The sequence below is a fragment of the Musca vetustissima genome, unplaced genomic scaffold (assembly GCF_032173495.1).
Source record: "Musca vetustissima isolate MV318-11 ecotype Yass unplaced genomic scaffold, APGP_CSIRO_Mvet_v1 utg8386, whole genome shotgun sequence".
In the NCBI taxonomy this organism is placed as follows: Eukaryota; Metazoa; Arthropoda; class Insecta; order Diptera; family Muscidae; genus Musca; species Musca vetustissima.
In genome coordinates, this window is record NW_026880080.1 from 167399 (window position 1) to 191048 (window position 23650).

At 27.9% G+C, this 23650-nt stretch overlaps 1 protein-coding gene across 1 annotated transcript; it reads left to right on the top strand.

Moving 5' to 3' along the window:
* The first annotated feature begins 17336 nt into the window (after positions 1-17336).
* LOC133325428 (uncharacterized) lies at positions 17337-23351 on the top strand. The gene is made up of 2 exons (XM_061534196.1): positions 17337-17425; positions 23071-23351. Exons 1-2 carry the CDS (start codon positions 17362-17364, stop codon positions 23325-23327), a joined length of 321 nt encoding a protein of 106 aa, XP_061390180.1. The 5' UTR covers positions 17337-17361; the 3' UTR covers positions 23328-23351.
* The last annotated feature ends 299 nt before the right edge of the window (positions 23352-23650 follow it).

The following is a 23650-nucleotide window of genomic DNA, read 5'->3' on the forward strand; positions in this document are numbered from 1 at the left end:
TAAAAAAATACATAAAAACGTTTGGTGACATAGTATAAACGTTCCTTAACTCCATAAATGTCACTTAAATTCCGTTATTACATCGCAAATAAAATATGTATTAGAGCTTATAATTGTTGAACATATTTTATTATTTTCGACTCACAGAAAACATAGCATATATGTCGTTACTACACCACAGCGTTATAAACAAACATTATTTAGTCGATATTCCACCTATGAGTGGGGATATCAGCTGTTCTTTCATGAGCCAAACTAAGGCTACATTTACACCAAGTTGAATGAACTTTCTTGAAAGGATCTTAGTTGGATTTAAGGGATATTCTAAGTGCCTACGTTTATTTTTTTTTTCAATAAATTAAAATAATTCTATTCTGAATTCAGAATTTTGAAACATTATAACAATAGTTCCGTTCCAGAACCTAAAAAAATCTACTAATTTTACAAGTTTTGCAACTTTTTACACGAAACCCGTTCCAGAATCAACAAATCTGGCGAAACATTTAATTTTGAAATTATTTGAAATTATCTCGATTGCTCACAAGATTTCGAGGAAATCGAGATGAAAAGTACTTTTTTTTTGCTTTGTAAATTCATTTCATATTTATTCAAGCTAAAAAAAACAAATATTTTGACAGACCGAGTGTGAATCAGCTGATCATCCTGATTGAGCTTATGCAGGAACCACGAAACCTACAATAAATGGGTTATCCATTTAGCACAGCTGACTATCCGTTTAACTGTCAAAGTGTATAGTTTCTACATGACACAATAAATAGGTAGTCCATTTATCGCAGCTGATGTCCCGATTAACTGTCAAAGTGTGTAATTTCGACTTGAATTCGATGTGCAATGTTGCCAACCACGTGAAATATTATATGGAAAAATTTGACAGGTGATCGAGACAAAAACAAATGGTCTGTTCCCGTACTGTAAGAATCTACTCGATTTTACTATTTTCTTCGATATCATAAAAGAAAAAGTGTTATCGTAGTAAAAAGTAGTAGATTCTGCAGTACGGGAACATGCATAAAGGTTTTTGTTTTGATACATCACCTTATTATTGCATCATGAGCTAAATGGAGTAACAATTTATGGCACAATAAATTAATGTATTTTTTTAGGACTTCTTAGGTGCATTTAGACTATGTATACCAAATCGACACAAAACCCAATGTAATTACGGCCAATATAATAAGTACATAAGAGCGCGTTTAGACTACTAAATCCACTCGATATCAAGTGCCAATTCCATAGGGTATACGTTACGTTAATCATATTCACAAATCCAGTGGATTATATTTGCCATTTACGCTATGGAATTGACATTTAAGATTGAGAGGATTTCGTTAATCTAAACGCATTTTAAAAATCAGCTGACAGGCTTTAAATAATTTCAGTGGCAATGTGAATGATAAGGGTTTATTTTAGGACTACTTACGATGCGTTTAGATTATGTCATTTAAATGGGATCCATTTCAGTCAGCTGATGATTTTTCGTACAAAAAAACAGTGTTGTATTTAAAATTATATCGTTTATGCACATGATATCGAGGAAATAGAGATAATGGGGTGATTTCAAGATGGTTGGTTATTTCTTTTCATACAATTCATTCAAACCAAAAAAAAAAAAAAAAAAAAAACAAATATTTTGACAGCCCAAAGAAGAATCAGCTGAAGAAAAATTCTCTCACAATAAATCACAAATTTGCGACAATAATTTCATGCAATAACTTTCAAAGCGTTTTTACAGTACGAGATAATTGCAGCTGTTATTCCTGTCAGCTGATGTTTGTTTATATTTTTGTATTATGATTATTTTAAACGGATTTTTACCATACGAGACAATATCAGCTGTCAATTTTGATTGTTCGATGGCATTCACGCCCCTTCCGAAAGCATCAGCAGATGCTGATGAAATTAGGAATTTGTATCATTTTTTGAGTTTAACGGCATTTACATTAGAACTTTTTACCGGGTTAACCTACTTTATGAGGATTTATTTGAAGATAGGAAATAAATTTTATTCAAAACACCTTGTACTGCATTCCAAATTATTTATGTATTTCTTTATTATTGTTGTCTGTTGTTATTGTTTTTTTTTTAATTTCTCTCTCCATCTTTCACATTCATTTCTTGGAAAATCCAATATCATTCAAATGTTGTTTTAAAAGATATTTACACCTACAGGTTTATTTGCTGTATTTTATGTTAACTGGCTTTGGGGTTTTTTCACAAAACAGTTTGAAATATTTAAACGAAAACATCTTATCATTTAACACATTTGCATAAAATTTGCAGTTTTGTTGTTTTTGTAACCAAAATTCCAAAAAAAATACCATCAACTTTTTTTGTTTTTTAAAAATCAAGACAAGAAAACAATAACAAAAAAATTTAAAGATGCTAAAATCGGGCAATAAAAAATCAATCGCAGCAGCACCATCAGCAAACAACAACAACAAATGATCATTTAAATTAAAAGAGACAGCGATTAAGTTGCGTCGCATGGACGTATAGACGTCGCCTCTTTCTTGTCTTAAGCCAATGGAATGATATTTGGCGCCAAAGAAATTATTCGCAATAAATCATGGCGAAGAGTTAAATCAAAAAACCACGTTTTTTTTTTGTAGGGGTTGGTTGATTGGCTAGTTGGTCAGTTGTTTTAGTAAATTCAAATCATTTAGCTAATCTAATAAATGTGTTATGGCATTTTGGAATATTCATGTTAACCAGCATGACCTTTAAGTGGCGTCTTAAGATGAAGTTTTATTATAGGGGAGGAATTTAGGGTGTGGTTTTTTCAAGTAATGACTTTTGATTTTAAGTTCTTTTTGAGGAAATAGAGACTTTTTTAAATTATTAGATTTTTCGAATTTTGTTTCAGAATTGGGAACAGAATAATAATTATTGCAAAAAGTAAAACGTAGGCACCCATGGTACAATTATGAAAGGTAACAGCAAATCCCAGCTGATTTGATTCCAACGTAATACTAGTGTCAATATGCATTTGATAAATTATGTTTTTAAAAATCACCCAACAGGAAAATTGGGAACTTATTCAATTCGAAATTTTTCTTTATTAAATGTCCTCCCGTATTCAATTTACTCAATCTGCCTGCTGGGATCGTTTGAGGAAGCAAATCTTTCTTCAAGGAACAACTCGCTATTCCCAGCATTTGCATATGTGTTACACCTATATATGGCAATGGCTCAATTATAGTAAAGATGTGGAAGCGATAGAAATATAAATTTGATATATTTTCATTCATGTTTTTTAATTTTTATTTTGGGGATTCAAAAATATTTCATTTTCAAAATAAAAATAATTTGATGATAATTTGTTCGTTTGTTTACATTTTTCTGTCAAAAGAGTTGACACTAGTAGAACTTACAACAACAAATTTCCATGTGGTTGTTGTATCGTTTGTTGTACAACAACACTTGCTGTTACCTTTTATTATTATACCATGGTAGGCACCTAAAAAATCCCTTAAATCAAACTAAGATCCTTTCAAGGCATGCATTCAATTTGGTGTAAACATAGCCTTAGTTTGGTTTATGAAAGAACAGCTGATATTCACGCTCATAGGTGGAATATCGACTAAAATGGCTATTTGTAATAACGTCAAGGTGTAGTAACGACCTGTGATGTTTTGTAATACATTTGTGAAGCGAAAACAATAAAATATATTTAACAGTTGTAAGCTGTTATACATATTTGATTTACGGTGTAATAACGGCATTGCAGTGACATTTATGTGACATATTGCAGTTTATACTATGGCAATAAATGTTTTTAGGTATTTTTACCTTCTGCAGCGATAATTTCTATAAAATTACCTATATATTGATGAAAAAATTGGCCCAGAAATTATGAAAAAAGTGAAGTGCATGAATTTGTAAACAATTTGGTGTCCATCCTAATTTGGCTGATGAAAGAACAGCTGATATCCCCCCTCATAGGTGGAATATCGACTAAAATGACTATTTGTAATAACTCTGGGGCGTAGTAATGATCTATGTGAAATGTTTTTAATCCCTTTCTGAATCGAAAATAATAAAATATGTTTAACAATTATAGACTAAAATATATATTTGATGTACGGTGTAATAACGGTATTGAGGTGACATTTAAGCAGTTATACAATGACAACAAATGTTTTTATGTATATTTTACCTTTTGCAGTGTAATTTCTTTCAAATTATGAAAATATTGATTGAAAATTTAAATGTGTATGTATTTGTAAACAATTTGGTGTTAGTCTTAGTTTGGCTCATGAAAGAACAGCTGATATCCACCCTCATATGTGGAATATCGGCTAAAATGGCTATTTGTATTTGATGGTGTGTAGCAACGACCTATATGCTGTACTTTGCAATACATTTGTGACTCGATAAATAATAAATTGTGTTCAATAATTATGGAGTGAAATATTATTTTATGTACGGTGTAATATCGGCATTTCAGTGACATTTATGCAGTTAAAGCACGTTTATACTATGGTAACAAATGTTTTTATGTGTTTTTGACTTTCTGTAGTGTCATTTTCATCAATTATCAGAATATTAATTGAAAAGTTGGCAAAAAAATTATGAAAAAGTGAAAGTGCATGAATTTGTAATGAATTTGTTGTAAGTTAGTTTGGATCATAAAAGAACAGCTGATATCCACCATCATAGGTGGAATATCGACTAAAATGGCTACTTGTAATAACTACGTTGTGTAGTAACGACCTATATTCCATACTTTGTAATACATTTGTGAATAGATAAATAATAAATTGTGTTCAATAATTATGGTCTGAAATATTATTTGATATGTGATGTAATAACGGCATTTCAGTGACATTTAAACAGTTAAAGCGCGATTATACAATGACAACAAATGTTTTTATGTACTTTTGACCCTTTTGCAGTGTAATTTCTATCAAAATTATCAAACATTTGTTTGAAAAATTGCCACAGAAATTATGAAACAAGTGAAACTTGTATGGATTTTTAAACAATTTGGCGTAAGCCTTATAGAGGAAACACATAGGAGGACTTTCAGGCTTTGGCAAGTTATGTTGGCTTCTTTTATTGTAAATGAATAAAGAGAACGGCGTCCAAATTCAAGTATGATTCTGATATTCGTATATACATTGACGATTCATACGAGGCCAACTTAACAGGGTAGGCCTGAATCCTCGTATGTGTTTCTCTCTTTAGTTTGGCTCATGATGCAACAATAAGGTGATATATCAAAACCATCTTTCAAATTTTTCCTTATAATATTTCACATGATTGGCAACATTGCACATCGAATTCAAGTCGAATTTACGCTTTTTGACATTTAATCAAGACATCAGCTGCTCTAAATGGAATACCTATTCATTGTACTATGGTTTGGCTCATAAACGAACAGCTGATATCCCCACTCATATGTGGAATAACGACTAAAATGAATATTTGCAATAACGGTGTGGTGTAGTAACGACTTGTATTTGATGTATTGTAATATGGCTCATAAATAAGGTCATCTATGGAGATCAGCTGCATATCATATGTTATTTAAATGTCGTTATTACACCGTCCATCCATTTCAAGTAACTATTTTAGTCGATCATCGTTGAACACTATTTAATTCTTTTTTGATTCAAAAATTTCTTACAAAACAAGATCTATTAAAGGTCAACAAGCTGGCGAATGTCAACTATTGTTTTCTCAAGTCTAATGTCAAAAATTCGAACTTGGTTCACATTTTTATAATGGAAGTCAATTCACAATAATGGATTTTGACAGTAAACTTGAGAAGCAGCTGATATCCAGCTGGTCTGCCTGGATGACATGATTTATTATAAAATACTTTAGGTGTAAATATCCCCTAAAAAAAGGACTACAAAATGAGAATTTACAGTATGCATTTTTTGCAGGAGCTCTTGTCGTCGTTATTGTGATTTGTTTTAATTAATTTTTTTAATATTTTGTAAGTAAAAGAATATTTAATTTTAATCATATTGCGGTAGAGTTTATTTTAAATCGTGATCGCAATTATGGTACTAATGTGAGCAAAGCAATGAACCAAAAAATTACGATAAAAATTTCATGCAATAACTTTCAAAGCGTTTTTACAGTACGAGATAATGTCAGCTGTTATTCCTGTCAGCTGACGTTTGTTTACATTCTTGATAAGATTATTTTGAAAGCATTTTTACCATACAAGACAATATCAGCTGTCATTCCAGATTGATCAATGGTATTGACAACCCTCTCGATTTGTCTAAATGTTTATTCACATTTTCGTGCTATTAATAAGAAACATCAGCTTTTATTTCTAATTGAAACCATGAACTATCACACAACATGTAATTAAAAAAATATAAAATATTTCCAGTAAGTAATGCAAGATAACCTTTCTGGGTTATCAATTCCATAATTATTGTAAATTTTTTACACACAATCACATTCTTATCAATTTGGTAAAAATTTTTTCCCAATAGAAAATATATTTAATAGTTGTTTGGTCTCACAAACACAAATTGAAATATTTCATAACTGATTATTTTTGCTAGTTTTTGAATTAATGTTCATGAAAAATATTCACATTGTCTAATCATAAATATACAGCATCTCCTGTCTAATTAATTAGTTTCACACATTCTAAATTTTAGTTTTTATTTTGATAGGTATTGAGGAATTTTCGCATCACTCCTAATACTGGTTTATTAATATATTCGAAAAAAAACTATTTACTAGATGCCACATGGAATAAAATATTCCTTTTTGTTTTAGCAACATATTAGCAAACAATGATTTGCATATTTTTATTATGATTAATGCAAATAGTTGCTAATTTTCTAAGATGGCACGTTCGCAAAAATATGGAAAATTGTGAAATATTTTTTAAAGAATTAAATTAAATTTAGAAATAGTTTTATTTATTTTTAAATGCGGATAGAAATATTTTTTATTTGCAAAATATAAGAATATTCGAAAATTTCATTAAAACAAATCACAGTATCGGAGACAATAGCTGCTGTAGAAATGCATGCTGTAAATCCCCGTTTTGCTGTACAATATTTTCCGATATGTAAATCTACTACAAGTAATCCTACAAACATGTAAACAAACAACAGCTGACAGGAATACCAGCTGATATTTCCATGAAGTGTAAGAATGCTTTATATATGATGGTACACAAATGTAAACAAATAATTTTGTAGCATGAAGGAGACAACAGCTGTTATTGACCGTACTATAAAAACGCGTTTAAGTCCTGATTTATATTAGGCAACTTTTAATTGTCGCAATTCTTTTATTCAGATGTGAGGTAGTTGAGAAGTATGGCAACACTTCAACACTCTCTCCCACACACCATGACAATTGACGCAAGTAAAATTACGTAATATAATTTGGGTATAAGTAATAATCGTATTGAAATGTAAACAAACAACAGTTGATTGGAATACCAGCTGATATTACGTCGTACTGTAAAAACGCTCTTTATGTGTTAATACGAAAATGTAAACAAACCTTTGTACGGCATGATGGTCAAATAGGAATTTCAGCTGATATTGTCTTGTACTTAAAAAACAAGTTCCATGTAATAATTGCATTAAAATGTAAACAAACAACAGCTGATCGGAATACCAGCTGATATTACCTCGTCATCTAAAATTGTTTTCTATGTAATGGTGTAAACAAATCATTTCACAGCATTAGGGCATATATCAGCTAATTTTGTTTTTTAATAGTACATTTACATTGTATTGGATTTAGGAAATCCGGTGAATTAAAATTTTCAATGTTATTGCAAAAATGTCAAACAAATACTTATAGGAGAGGTTAACTATTAAAAAAACTTCTAACTCATTTGCCTTTTAAGTAATAATCGTATGAAAATGTAAACAAACAACAGCTGATAGTACAATGTACTGTAAAAACGCCTTTTAAGTAATGCTACGAAAATAAATTTATTAGTAAGGCTATCCAGCAAGAGAAAGTCAGCAGTTGTTTCTCGAGTCTAATGTCAAAAATTTTTCTAATAGTACATTCACATCATACAGGATTTAAAAAAAAAAACGTTTTCTAATAGTACATTTGCATTACAATGGATTTAGTAAAACCGGTGGATATAATTTGACATTTTATTGGTATAAATGTTAAGTAAATACTCATAGAGAAAGTTATTCGGTATAGTTCTATTGTTTGTACAATCCGTTTAAGTAATATACAAATGTAAACAAACCTCAGCTGATGGGATTAACAGCTGATATGGCCATTTACTGTAAAACAGTTTTGAGTGTAATAACGCTTTGAAAATGTAAACAAACATTTTGACAGCTTGAGGGACATTTATTTTCAATGTATTTTTTTTTTTATTTTCAAAAAATCTAAAAAAAAAACATCAGCTGATATCGTACGCAGTGTAAAAACGTGTTGTGTGTAATAATGCTATGAAAATGTAAACGAGCATTTAAGGGAAACTTATTCTCAAATTTATTTCTGTTTTTATTTTCAAAAAAAAAAAATGTAAACAAACATCAGTTGATAGAATTAACAGCTGATACCGTCATTTACTGTATAACCGCTTTGTATGTAAGAACGCTTTGAAAATCTAAACAAACATTTTTACAGTTTGAGGGACATTTATTCTCTATATTATTTCTGTTTTTATTTTCTAAAAATGTAAATTAACATCAGCTGATATTGTATGTAGTGTAAAAACGCCTTGTATGTAATAATACTACTATGAAGATCTAAACAAAGATTTTGACAGCTTTAGGAAGATTTATTCTCAATTTTATTTCTGTTTTTTAATGTAAACAAACATCAGCTGATAGGAATAACAGCTGATATTGTATGTAGTGTAAACCCGCTTTGTATGTAATAATGCTATGTAGATGTAAACAGCATTTTGACAGCTTGAAGGAAATTTATTCTCAATGGTATTTCTTTTTTTATTTTCTAGCCAAGAGCCTTGAAAATTTCCTTCAAATTTTTCCTTCTTTAAACAATTTTAATTTTTTTTAATTTTTCTTCTTTTAACTTATCACCCCATGGAAAAATATTCCATGGGGTGAAAATATTCCGAAGATAAATTTTGTTTATTTTTTGCCATTTTTTTTCTTTCCGAATCCTTTTTATTTATTGTATCATTGTAATTCCATGCAAAACAATGACCCCTTAAGTAATGGATATTGCTGCTTTTTGTTGTTTGTTTATTTTTTTTTCATTTTTTTTCAGATAACAAGTTTACATTGTCCGTATGTACGTCATAACACCAACCTCATGTAATTCTTGTTTTACCTTCGTCTTAATTTTTTTCGTTTTTTTATTCTTTTAAAAGAAATTTCATGGTATATTATTCCTTGATCACGATCATGAAGAGTGAATGAATAATAATAATGAAAAAGTAGCAACAACAACGTCTACAGCATATAAAATATGTTTGGTGGTGATTACAAACTTGTTTACAACTGAATCTAAAGAGAGTGAAAAAAGATTTAATGAATTTATTTACATGTTGCGTCTTGGCCAATAATAATGACGTCAATGTATTCTCAAGAAGTTGTTGTTGAGGAGGTGGGGGGTCGCTATGTTGTATTCGCCTGTAAACAAATCATGAAGATGATATTATTTTACATGCTGATGTGATCTTCAAATATATGTTGTAATTTTTGGTGGGGGAAAACTTTTTGTTCCGGGAGGTAGGCTTTTTTTGTTTGGGAGGAAATAAATTATAAAAGCCGTACCAGTTCCGACAGAGTACAAAATATAAAAAGAAAAACTATCAGCAGGTGTAAAAACGCTTATTAAACTTTATAATGACAGTTCCGATGGCGCCTAATACATTATAAAATTGGTAATATAAATCATAATTTATTATAAAAAGCCGATTTTTAATTAAAAGATTAAAATGCCAAGGGGAGGCCGATTTCACACTATGTCGTTATTACACACTAAGATGATCAGCTGATTCTCAGTTACACTGTTAAAATTCTTTTCTGTACGATAATCGTATAGTAGGTACCAAGGCCTATAAATGAATTCATCCAGGGATACCAGCCGTTTTTACATTTTAAAGTCCAGGGATACCAGCTGCCTCTCAAATTTGCTGTCAAAATTAAATTATTATAACAAAGGCCAAAATTTTGACATTAGGCTTGAGAAAATACAGCTGACTTACTCTAATAGATCTTGTTAGAGAGATTTTAACATTTGGAAATACTGACACATGTGAAAATTATATTATAATATTTTTTTGATTTTTATACCCTACACAACTATGTTGTCAGGGTATTATAGCTTTGTGCAGCCCCAAAAGTTTGTAACGCCGCGAAATATTGGTCCTAGACCCACCTTTAAGTATACCGATCGTAATATCTCGACTAGCTGAGTCGATCTAGACATGTGTGTCCGTCCGTCCGTCTGTCCATTATAATTTGTAAACACGATACAGGCCACAGTTATGGACCAATCTTCACGAAATTTTGCATGTAGGATGGGTTCTGGCCAATGAAGACCCCTATTGTTTTTGGAAAATATCGGTTAATATTTAGGGGATGAAATGGACCAAAAACTTTATTTTTGTCTGATTTTCTGGTCGCTCCAGAGGCCGCAATTATGGTCCAAACACCGCAAATTTTTGCATGGAGAAGGGGATCGGGTCAAAGAATAAGCATGCCTGTTTTGATAAAGATCGGTCAATATTTAGCGGGTCAAATGGACCCTAACTTTTGTGTGAAAAATTACAAAATTTGTATTCTATAGCGTATATATTTACCACTGAAGGACATAGACCCGAGAAGTTGATAGTATATCCGAGAGGAGTGGTTGACCTTTAAATTGATACCAATTATGTTGTCGTAGGTACTCGGATGCGGGAGTTACACTTAAATATTTACAGGTGCTTACGTACTCAGATATACTTTAGTAACCTATTACCACACTGGAGGGCGGAAATATAGCGCTGATCGCTTTTAAATGTTCCACGAGGTTCCAGTTATGGTCAAGGACAACGCCTAAAATGTTAGGTGATGATCAGATAATAACTTTTCGGATGAAGTGGACCGAAAATTTAATTATTTGCACTTTTCGAGTCGAAAGCCGAACATCACAACACAACCCACGGTGAAGGGAATCTGGACAAGTAATTAGATGGGCTGTACTGATTATTAGCTTTGCTCACTGCTGACCTCTAGCCGGTCAAAAGTGATCATAGATCGCGAAATATTACCCAATCTCAGAATATAGAACCACAGAAAGTTAGATTTTCATGGAAGTTGTGTAGGGTATCGTATGGTCGGCCCCGTCCGACTATACTGCTCCGCTCACTGGTTTTAATACTAAATATTCTCCAGGCCGATTTTACAAAAAAACTGCGTTATTGCAAATATACATTTTAGTTGATTATTAATATGAAAAATTTAGTAAAAATATGTGTTATCAACAGACAATTTTGTATTCTAATATGATAAGGCCGTTTTTACATTTTAAAGTACATAAATACAAATAATTCATATAATGATATTTTCTAATTATTTTCTAATGTTACAGATACGCAAATTGCCTTAAATGTGTCAACAACAGGCCGACTTTACATCATGTCGGTATTACAAATAGACGCAATAGGCAAAACGGCAATACACAACCAAGAAGGCCAGCTGATCAACGGTAAAACTGTCATAATACGTTCTATTTTTGACTTATAGATAAAATACGATTTTTTTTATAAAAATAACAGACACATTTAATAGTACAAATGACGATAAAATCTGATATCCTTTATGGAAATATTAGAGAAAACCCTGATTGAAATAGTCAAAATTTTTCTGATAATGCGAATAAAATTAATGTAAAAAATAGTACAAATGACGATAAAATCTGACATCCTTTATGGAAATATTATAGAAAAGCCTGATTGAAATAGTCAAAATTTTTCTGATAATGCGAATAAATTAATTTAAAAAATAGGCCTTGTATTATGTCAATCAGTACGATCAGCTGATACCTCCTTTATTTCCTTATAACTTTTTCAATCGTTTAAAAAATATTCCAAGCCTAAAAAATATTCCAAATTTTAAGTATACGTGTGTGTATATAAATGTAATGTGTGTGTACCTTGTATTACATCAATAAAAATAAAAATTTCCTTTAATTATTCCATTGGAAATGGGTGCGTATGAGTGGTGTCAAAACGTATACGCTCTGACATAAATGAGACCTTGAAATGGACTTTAAAGACCAATATTTAATAACTTTACAGATATTTCCAATTCGAAAAATATAGTTTCTTAAAGAATAAAATCTCCTCTTTAAAACGGTATATCATTTACCATTACAACCAAAACAAATACCGGAATTATTGCTCGATTTATACAAGCCTCAAAAATGTTAAATTTTTCTACATTTTTTGCTTAACATATTTAAGAGGTCATAACTTCGAAACTACTGCATATATTTTTATGATTTACACTTTATTTGAAAGCTATGGGCCTTAGGATTAATAAAATGAACAAATTTAGTTATATGCATTTGAACAAGTTTTCTCAAAATTTAATAAAAACTATATTACTTTGATACACCTTCTGCTATGAAAAATATAAGCACATAGTTCCCAATATAATATTTATGATTCGAATCGATTTTTTTTAGACATTTTTGAATAATTTTGAATAGAAGAAAGTCTAACCTATACAACGATATAATATTTGTCAAAGTATCTTAACAAATACCAGCAATATGGAACATTTTACATTGAACGGTCCATTTTCCAGTTTTTTGGATTTTTTCGCGCATCAGAATCTCAGGGTCATAACTTCGAAAGTGTGGCGTATATTGTTATGATTTTTACTTTATTTGGAAGGTATGGACTTCAGAATTAATAAGATGAACAAATATAGTCATCTCCTTCCGCAGAAGTCTTCTCAAAATTGAATAAAGCAAAATTACTCTGATACACCTTCTGCAAGGAGATACATCAGCTCTTTGTTTCCAATAAAATATTTATGCTTCGAATCGATTTCTTTGGAAGTATTTGCATAAATTTTGAAAAAACAAGGTCAAACCTACAGAATGGTAGAACATTTGCCCAAATAGCCCAACAAATACCAGCAATATGAAACATTTTACATTGGACGGTCCATTTTCCAGTTTTTTGGATTTTTGCGCTCATCACTATTTCGGGGTCATAACTTCGAAAGTATGACATATATTTTTATGATTTTTACTTCATTTGGATCTTGTGGACCACAAGATTAAAAAAAAAAATCATCTATACAGAGATTCATTTTAAAAAACACTTTGAAAATTCAATAAAAACTAAATAAATGGTTGCAGCATTTACAAGGAAAAATATGAGATCTTTGTTTCCATGATCATATATATATATATACTTAAGATCTATTTCTGCGGAACAATTTGACCTGAAGTAGAAAGAACCAGGAAGTAGAAGGCCATGCTTATATATCGTTATAACATTTTTGAAAATATGGCCTGCCTAGAAACAGAAATATGGAAAATTTTTACCACAAACACACAATTTTCCAATAGTTTGTATTTTATCAGGAAACTCTTGCTTGGGGCCATAAATTCGAATGTAAGAGGTATATTTTTACAAGATATATTTATTTTTTTATACATACATACTTAAAACCATAGAGCGTATAATTATTTATAAAAAATGGCCACTGGTGCGTATGACTATTAATAATTATTTTGGTGTCTTTAGTAATTTCAACATAACTCGTTCAATTTCTGGGCTATTTTTGAAATAAAAAATGTTTTGGATTCAGAACACATTACAGCTAAAACCAAAATTGCCAAAAAGTATTGTATACTATTTTAAAATTACAAAAAAAAAAAAAAAAAATATTTTATAAACATTAATGACTTCAAGGAAATCAATTTTATTTTTCTTTTTTTTTTTTTGAAAAATTATTAAACCTTATTGAAATCTCCAGAAGGCATACACACATGAGCTCAGCAGAATTTTCATTAATTTTTTAATATAAACATACTAAAACCATGCTGCGTATGATTATTTTTAATAATGGTCATTGGTGCGTATGACTATTAATAATTAATTGGTGTCTTTAGTAATTTCAACATAACTCGTTCAATTTTTGGTCTATTTTCAAAATAAAAACGTTTTTGAGTTCAGCACACATTATAGATAAAACCAAAATTATAAAAAAATTGCATTATAATTTAAATTTAAAGTAAAATGCATTTTATAAACTTTAACTGGTACGGGTACGTATGACTATTAATAATTAAGAAGTATCTTCAGTAATTTCAGCAAAACATGGTAAATGTTTAAGCTATTTTCGAAATAAAAATATTTTTGATTTCAGCACACATTACAGCTAAAACCAAAATTATCAAAAACCTTACATTGCATTTAAAATTATAATGAAATAAAGTAAATATTCTAACGGACTTCAGGGAAATTAATTCTATTTTTATTTAATTATTTATTTTTTTTTTTTTGAATAAAAAATTTAACCTTATAAAATTTCTAAAAATACATACACATGAGCTCAGTAAAACATGAATTTTTAAATATAAAACTACTAAAACCCTTGTGCGTATGCGTATTTTTAATAAGGACCTCGGGTGCGTATGACTAATAATAATTATGTGATACTTTTAATAATTTTATCATATCGTCTTCAATTGTTAACCTATTTTAAAAATTTAAACGTTTTTGAGTTCAGCACACATTGCAGCTAAAACCAAAATTGTCTGAAATTAATTTTTTTTTTAAATTATAATAAAATATATTTTACAAAGTTTAACTGACTTCAGGTAAATGACATTTATTTTTCTTTTTTCTTGAAAAATTATTAAAATGATTCCAAATCTTCAGCATACGAACTGTGAAAAAATACATGTGGACTCAGTACAATATTAATTTTTTAAATATAAACCTACTCATACCATGGCGCGTATTTATTATATTTATATTCTTTAATAATGACCATTGGTGCGTATGACTATTATAAATTATTTGGTGTCTTTAGTAGTTTCGCCATAACTCGTTCAATTTTTGGGCTATTTTCGAAATAAAAACACTTTTGAGCTCTGAACACATTACAGCTAAAACCAAAATTGCCAAAATAATTACATTGTATTTTAAAATTATATTAAATGATATTGAAAACAATTTTACTGCATATTAGGCAAATTAAATTTAAATTTCTTCTTTTGAAAAAATTTTGAAATATTTTAAAATTGTCACTTTATGAGTTCAGAAGGCATATTCGATTTCATTTCAAGATTTATATATTTTTTAATATAAACCTACTCATTCTATGGTGCGTATGATTATTTTTTAAATTCTTTTATTATGTCCATGGGTGCGTATGACTAATAATAATTATTTGGCATCTTTAGTAATTTTAGCATATTATCAACAATTTTTAACCTATTTTGAAAATTTCAAACGTTTTTGAGCTCTACACACATTACAGCTAAAACCAAAATTCTCAAAAAAAATAACATAGTATTTTAAAATTTAAAAAAATATATATTTTACAATTTTGGTTGACTTGAGGTAAATGAAAAATTGTTCTTTTGTTTTCGGAAAGATAATTATAATATTTTAAAATCTTTAGCTACGAATGCTTACATGAGCTCAGTACAAGATTTGTTGATTTTCTTAATAACAACATTTTAAAACCGTGGTGCGTATGAATATTTTAATATGATCACCGGGGCGTATGACTAATAATAAATATTTGGTATCTTTAGTAATTTTATCATATCTTCAACAATTTTTAACCAGTTTTCAAAATTTAAACGTTTTTGAGCTGTGAACACAATTGTACTAAAACCAAAATTAACAAAAATTTAATTTTATTTGAAAATTACTATAAAATATATTGCAAAACATCCAAGTCTTTAAAAATAACTTAAAATATTGCACTTTTTTCTCTTTAAAACACTATTAACCTGTTTGTATACAAAAATATTTTTTTCTTTTGCAAAAAAAAAAAAAAAAAAAAAACAATTCCATGTCATGGACTGACTGGTACTGATCTACCCTCACAAAAATTTGCAGATTATTACCTGTTGCTTATGATTTTTGCCAAAACGATTTGTTTACGGATATTGAATTCCCCCAAAAGACACCCACACCCACCTGCTGATAACAATTAATCGCAAACAGCAAAATTGCGTCACTAATTATTATTATTAAAAAAAAAAAAAACAAAAACAAATTATAGAAATCATCATTAGAATTAGTCATTTTAAAAGTTATAAACAAAAAAGCAATGGTAGCCCACGCAAGCAAAATAATCATCAAAGGTAGCTGATGTGACCTTTTAAGGTCATGTTTTAAATGCGTCGACGACAATGATGATGAGGGAAGTCCCCAAAGTGAAAAGAAAAAAAATTGCAAAAAATAACAAAAAAATTGTAAACAAATTTGCAAAACAAAAAAGAAAAATAAAAAATTGCAAAAAAAAATTGAAAAAAATGAAGAAAAAAATGCAAAAATTAAAAAAAATAATAAATAAATGTATATAAAAAATTAGAGAGTTTATAAGGGATATTAGGGTCATTAAGTCCACAAATAAAATAAAGCAAAATAAATTAATAAAATACCTAAGTAAAATAATCAAATTGGAACAAAACAAAATATTTTAACCGGTATGTTATTTAAAAAACAAGACTTATTTTGTTCATCCGCTTAAGCCGCATATTTTTGTTTTGTTTTTGCAAAAAATCAAAGCAGAAAAACAAACCACATTGTTCTCATTTGCCAAAGAGTCAGTGGGGCTCTCGCTCTCTCTCTCTCTCTCTCTCGCCCATACAATAACGGCCATATAGCAAATGGCAGGCAGGCAGGCAACAACATGAATATTGATGACTGTTGTTTTATTATTGTTTGTGTTGTCTTGCCTTGCTTGTCTTGTCTTGCCGGTGCTGTGTGTTATTTAAATGTAAGCGGTCGACGTTGAGCACAATTCAGTTGTACTTCAACACGCAAACTGTTAACAACGCAAACTACACAAAGCTAAAATAAAAAATATAAAACAAATCATTTTTTGTTTCAAAAAAAAAAACAAATTGGCGTAGAAAAATAAATTGAAAAAAATATTAAGAGTTGAAATATTCTTAACAAATTGAGAAATCAAAAGAAGAAAAATAAAATAAAACACAAATCAAGTGCAAGAAAAAGCAAGCAAATAAAAAAACAAAGTGTGTTTTAAAGAAAAAATCACAAGTAAAATAACTGAAAAAAAAATTAAAAAGAGTGTTTATTTTTTTTATAAATTAAAACAAAGTAAATAAAAAACAACAACCATGTCGTGCCGTCAAATTTCCTCAACCACCACCGGCATCGTCGCTCTTTGTTTATTTGTTTTTGTAATGCTATGCAGTTTTAGCAGCAGTCAAGCGGCTGTATTTACACAACGGGCCATTTTCAATCCTGGTTAGTATTCTTTATTTTTTTTTTTTCGAATAAATATCTCTCACGTTTTAGTTTGTTTGCAAATGTAACGTTTATTTATTTATTTGTGTTTATTATTTATGCATATTTAATTGTGTGAAAAAAATATAGAAATGAAAAAAAAACAACAGTAAGAATAGTTAAAAAATTAAATAGGGGATTTTCTTTAATTTATAAAAAAAATAATAATAATAAAAAAAAAGAAAAAAAATAATAAATAATAATAATAAAAATAATTCATATACACTATGTAATTCAAAATGATTAAAAAAATCAAAATTATAAAAATAAATAAATAAAAAATATATTAAAAAAGTTATTAAAAAATAGATTAAATATATATTAAAAATATATTTTTATCAAAAATAGTTTATTTTAAAACTCGAATTATTTTTTTTTAATAAAAAATATATAATCTTAAAAAAAAATTTTTTTTTTATTAAAAATTTTGAAATAAAAAATTAAAAGAAGCCAGATTAAAAAAAATAATATATTAAAAAATACCATATATTAAAATATAGTTTAATGATTTTTTTAAATTATACCTATAAAAATTTTACATAATATTTTCTGATCATTTAAAAATTATTTTTAATAAAATCATAAATATTTTTATAATTTTTTTTTTATTTAAAATTTTGCCTTTATAGGCGATGATCATTTGAATGAATTTTTAAATAAATATTTTTATAATTTTTTTATTTAAAATTTTGCCTGCATAGGCGATGATCATTTGTATGAATTTTAAGTGTTTTTTTTCTCTATTTCGACTCGAGCTTAGGCGAAAAAAAATACATCGCTATAAAAATTTATTTAAAAAAAAATACACCTATTAAATTACAATATTACAAGATTTATTTTGTTTATCATATAAACCTTATACCATGGTGCGTATGATTATTTTAAAAGCAACAACAAAATATATTAAATTAATTTTGTGAATTAAATTTCAAATTTCTCCTTTCAAAAAAAAAAAAAAAAAAAAAATTATTAAATAATTATAAATAAATTAATTTACATTTGAGTTCAGAACAAGATTTATATATATATTTCGTAAAAAAAAAATATTAAAAAAATTACACCTATTAAATTTCTTTTTTTATCCTTTTAATTTTTTTTCAAATTCTTTATAAAAACGTTTTTAAAAAATAAAAAAAATCTACTTTAAAATTAATAAAAAAATCCCAATGTTTATAAAAGAGAATTCTTAAAGTAAATTAAGCCTTAAATATATTCAAACACAAAATGCTTCGACTTAAAAAAAAAATCACATGAAAATAATAAAAATTTAAATATATAATTTCAATTTTCTTATATTCTTATAATATTTTTTTATTTAATTTACAAAATTAAAAAAGAAAATAAATAATTCGAGTTTCAAAATTACTATTTTGTAATTTCTTATATGAAAAATAATTTCTTTTGAGCATTTTTTGTATTTTTTTTTATTGATTTGCTACAAAGAAACAACAAAAACAACAAAAAATCTAAAAATAAAAAATATATAATTTTTTCTACTAACGTGGCTAGTCATCATCAAGGTACCTTTAAACAATTTAGGAATGTTGAAGCTAAATACAATTAATAAATTATTGTCATGACTAAACACGACTAAAACAAAACAACAAGTTCTCTTGATGAAAATTCTCCTTTTGAAGTTTGTCGCTTAAGTCGTTTTTTGAAATGACCATTTCCTTCAATATGGTCTCTCTCTTCGAAAGGACAGGAAAAATGTTTATCTTCTAAGTCTTTTGTTTGTTTTTAATCGTAGTATGTGATTTAGTATATCTCCACCTCTTTCCCTCCCTCGCTTCCTCTTTGTATTATCTCACTGATATGTGTTAATAAGTTTGTTTCCTAAGTCTTTTGTTTGTTGTCATCACCAATGTAAAATTACTTTAATTTCTCTGTCTAGCTTTCTCACTCTCGCTCTCTCTCTCTCTCTCTTTATGTTATCTCACTGATAATTTCTAACGGATGTATGTTTCTTAAGTCTTCCATTCAATTGAGGAATGTTGAGGTTAAATACAAATAATAAATTATTGTCATGACTAAACACGAATAATACAAAACAACAAGTTCCCCAAGGGGAATTTTTTTCTCTCTTAAGAATGCACACACAAAACACACACTCTTCAAAAAACAAATAAATAAAAATACTTTTGTGGCCAAAGAAAAAAAAATCACAGGAAAAAATATTCAACGTGAAATTAAATATCTAAAAACGGCATGGGATGGCTATAATTACCCGAAAGAATGTCAACCCAAAAACACCTTGCAATAGGGGAATACATTATGATACAAGATGAAGATTGAACAAGTAAAACGACATTTTTGCTTCTTTATTAATTTTTTTTGGAATCCAACCACAATAAATAACTTGTAGAACTTGAAAGAAAAAAAATCATATTCAGTTTTTCTTTTTTAAAAACATCCATATTGAATTACAACGACTTCTGTAAAGACAAAGAAACCCATTTCGCAAAAAACAACAGAAATATTCCACAAGAATAACAGCAACAACAACAACACCAATAAAAATCTGAAATGGAATTAAAAAACCTGAATTTCTTTAACAACGAATGACAAACACGCGTAAACAATTATCTGGATTCGTTGAATTTTCATGCAAGAACCAAAAAATCTGAAACAGAAAAAAGCAACAACAACAACTGTCATCTGTTGGTCAAGGTCATTAATAATGAATATTTCAGTGATGAGACAATTTCAAATAATAATTAGTAAAAAAAATAAATAAAATTTTGTTTTTTGTTATTGTCGTATTTAATTAATTATCAACATGGTGAACTACAATAGATTTCATTAGAATCTCCGTTTGCCCCCTAACCAAAAAATTGTTTGTCATTAATTTTTAATTTTTTTTCGATATCCATAAGCCATAAAAGTTCAGTACAGTTATTTTATATTTAATGGGTTTGTTTACTTCTGCTATGGGAATATTTTTGTTGGTTGCTGTTGTTTAAATCGATTCTTCTTTTTTTGCTAATGAAGTAATTTCTTGGAATAAATGCCACAATTATTGCAAAAAAAAATATATAAATAAATTAATTAAAAAATAGATAATTGAATAAAAAATATTTTTTATAAATTATTTGGTTACAGATTAAAAATATTTGAATTAAAAATATTAAATTAAAAAAATATATATTTTTTTTGGCAAAAATATTTGTTTCCTAAGCCTTTTGTTTGTTTTTAATCATAGTAAGTGATTTAATAGATCTCTGCCTCTTTCCTTCTCTCTCTCCCTCTGATTGTATTATCTCACCGATATGTGTTAATAAGTTTGTTTCCTAAGTCTTTTGTTTGTTGTCATCACCAATGAGAAATTACTTTAATTTCTCTGTCTAGCTCTCTCATTCTCTCTTCGTGTTATCTCACTTTTAATTTCTAGGTGAAGTTTGTTTCTTAAGTCTTTCATTCACTTCACCATGTGCAATGATTTAATTTCCCCGTTAGGCTCTCTCACTCTCTCTCATTATGTTATCTCATGGATAATGTGAAGAAAAAGTTTGTTTCTTAAGTCTTTTGTTAGATTGTTTACCTTTGTGAAATTAACGGAATTTCTTTGTCTCTCTCTCTCTCTTTCTCTTTGTATAAGTCGTTGTGATAACGTGTAGAGAAGTTTGTCTCTTAAGTCTTTTGTTAATTTTCGTTTTATTTATTATTATTTCTTCATTATTATTTATTTTTTTTTTTTATTTTTATTGTATTTTTAAATTAATAAATTGTGATTATTGTTGTTGTGGCAATAACCTTTTGGCCCCCTTCTGTCAGTTGTCTCCTCTATGTTTGTAAACATTTTAATTGTTTTTATTGCTCAGCATTATAAATTGCCAATAAATGTCAACGGCATGCTGCGATGTGACCTTACATTGAGACATTAAAAACATTAATAAAATAAATAACTACATTTTGTTTGGACATATGAACAAAAAAAATTCTATGAAATATATAAATAATAAAAAATGCAATAAATAAAAATTATTGAAAAATTATCAGACATAACAAATTACAAAAAAAAAAAAAAAAAAAAAAAAAAAAAATAAAAAATAAATGCCATAAAATTTCATAAAAATAAAAAAGGAAAAAAAAAAAAAAAATAAATTATAAGAAAATTATACAATTGCAATAAATTAAAAAAGTAGTAGACATTATAAATTACAATTAAACAACAAAATCCAAAAATATCAATGCCTCAAACTTCACGAAAATTAAAAAAAAAAAAATTAACAAGGAAAAATTATATGAAAAATTACAAAATAAAAGTTCCCTGCTATTATAGCTGGCAATAAATTTTATTTTTAATACAAAAAAAAAATAATTACACTTGTTTCGTGTCCATGTTAATGACGTCAATTTGCCCAAAAAATTTTTGATGTTAAAAAACCGGCTTCCTTGGCCACTAAATTTAGTTTTGCCCCTTTAAAAATTGTTTCTGCATTTTGCAGTACAATGAACTGAATATACACAGACACACACGTACTCCCCTTGCAGTTGTTAATATAACTTTTTTTAGATTTTTGAGAAGGTCATACAGATGTTGACTACATATTTTCAATATTATGATAATTATTAATAATAAAATTAAAAAAAAATAATATATAAATATTTTTTTTTTTTTTTGGAAATTTTTCTTGTTATTTTTTTATTATAATATTATTAAAAAAAAATCCATGCCTTGAACTTAAAAATTCCGTGTCTTGAATTTAAAAAAGAAAAAAATATTTAAAAAAATCCACGCCTTGAAAAAATATTTTTTTTTGAAACCAGGTCTTGAAAAAAATATATTTTTTAAATTCAGGTCTTGAAACAATTTTTTTTAAAATCTTTTGAAAAAAAATGTGAAAAATTATTTGTTGATAAAATAAATTAAATTTTTATTAATTTTTTAATATTTTTCTCCATAAAATTTCTTTGTGTCTTAAGTCTTTTGTTCTTAAGACACATATTTTTTTCATGTTTTGAAATTTTTTTTTTAAATCTGCCTTTTGAAAAAAAATGTAAAAAATTATTTTTTTTATTAATTTTTTATAAAATTAAATTTTTATTTATTTTTTAATATTTTTCTCCATAGAATTTCTTCGCAATTTTGTTATTAGGTTTGTGTCTTAAGTCTTTTGTTCTGAAGTCACATATCTTTATTTTTATTTATGTTTTTTTTTTTTTTTTTTTTTTTTTTGGCAAAGAGTTTGTGTCTTAAGTCTTTTGTTTTTCTTATTTTTTGCTGCATCTTGTTTTTGTTTTCTCTTTTTTTATTCTTTCCCCCTGGAAAAAAATTCACTTCCCATATGTCAAAACATATGTCATGTTCCGCTTCATAACAGCTGTCAGGCAATCAGTATCCATCCCCATCCATATTCAGAATATTTATCACAATGCAAGGGGTAAATCACGATGACATGTAGAATATTATTCATATCAGATTTCCTCACCCTCCTTTCATTGTTGTTGTTATTTTTGTTGTCGATTTCTATATTAAATATGCATACATAATGAACTTCCTTATTTTTTCGATTTTTATTACAATAAATAACAAAAAATCCGCAATCGTTGTAAAATTTCTTAACTAATTTCCCCCTTTTGTTTTTTTCTTCTCCTCTTTACAGCACATCCCGGTAAATGTTTTGATAAATTCACCCGCCGTGCCATGCTGCCGAACAAGGAATACAAACCCAAAGGCATTTGTGCAGCCTTAACTTGTGATCTTGAGACGCAGACAATTAACATTGAGACCTGTCCGTACGTGGAGATGCCCGGCTGTGAGGAATTGCCTGCCGATCCCTCGTGGAGTTTTCCCAAGTGTTGTCCACAATTTAAGTGTACCGATTTTAAGACAGGCAAAGAATTTGTGGTCTCAGCGTAAATCTGAGAGACCAACAACAAAAAAATAACAACCCCAGCCAACAGTATCAACAGCATTAATATTTTTTTTATAAATATAAAATAATATTAATTAATTATTAAAAATCTCATCTCATGAAATATTATATTAATATCTTTAAAAAAATATGCATTACAAATTAAGTGTGTGTGAATGTTGTATTAACGTATGTGTGTGTATGTATCATTAAAATTGTTTTTCTTTTCTATCTGACTTTTCCCATTAATTAATTTATTTATTATTATAAAAACAATCGTATTTTTCAAAATTTCAAATTGTATCTGTATATATCATTTATATTCATT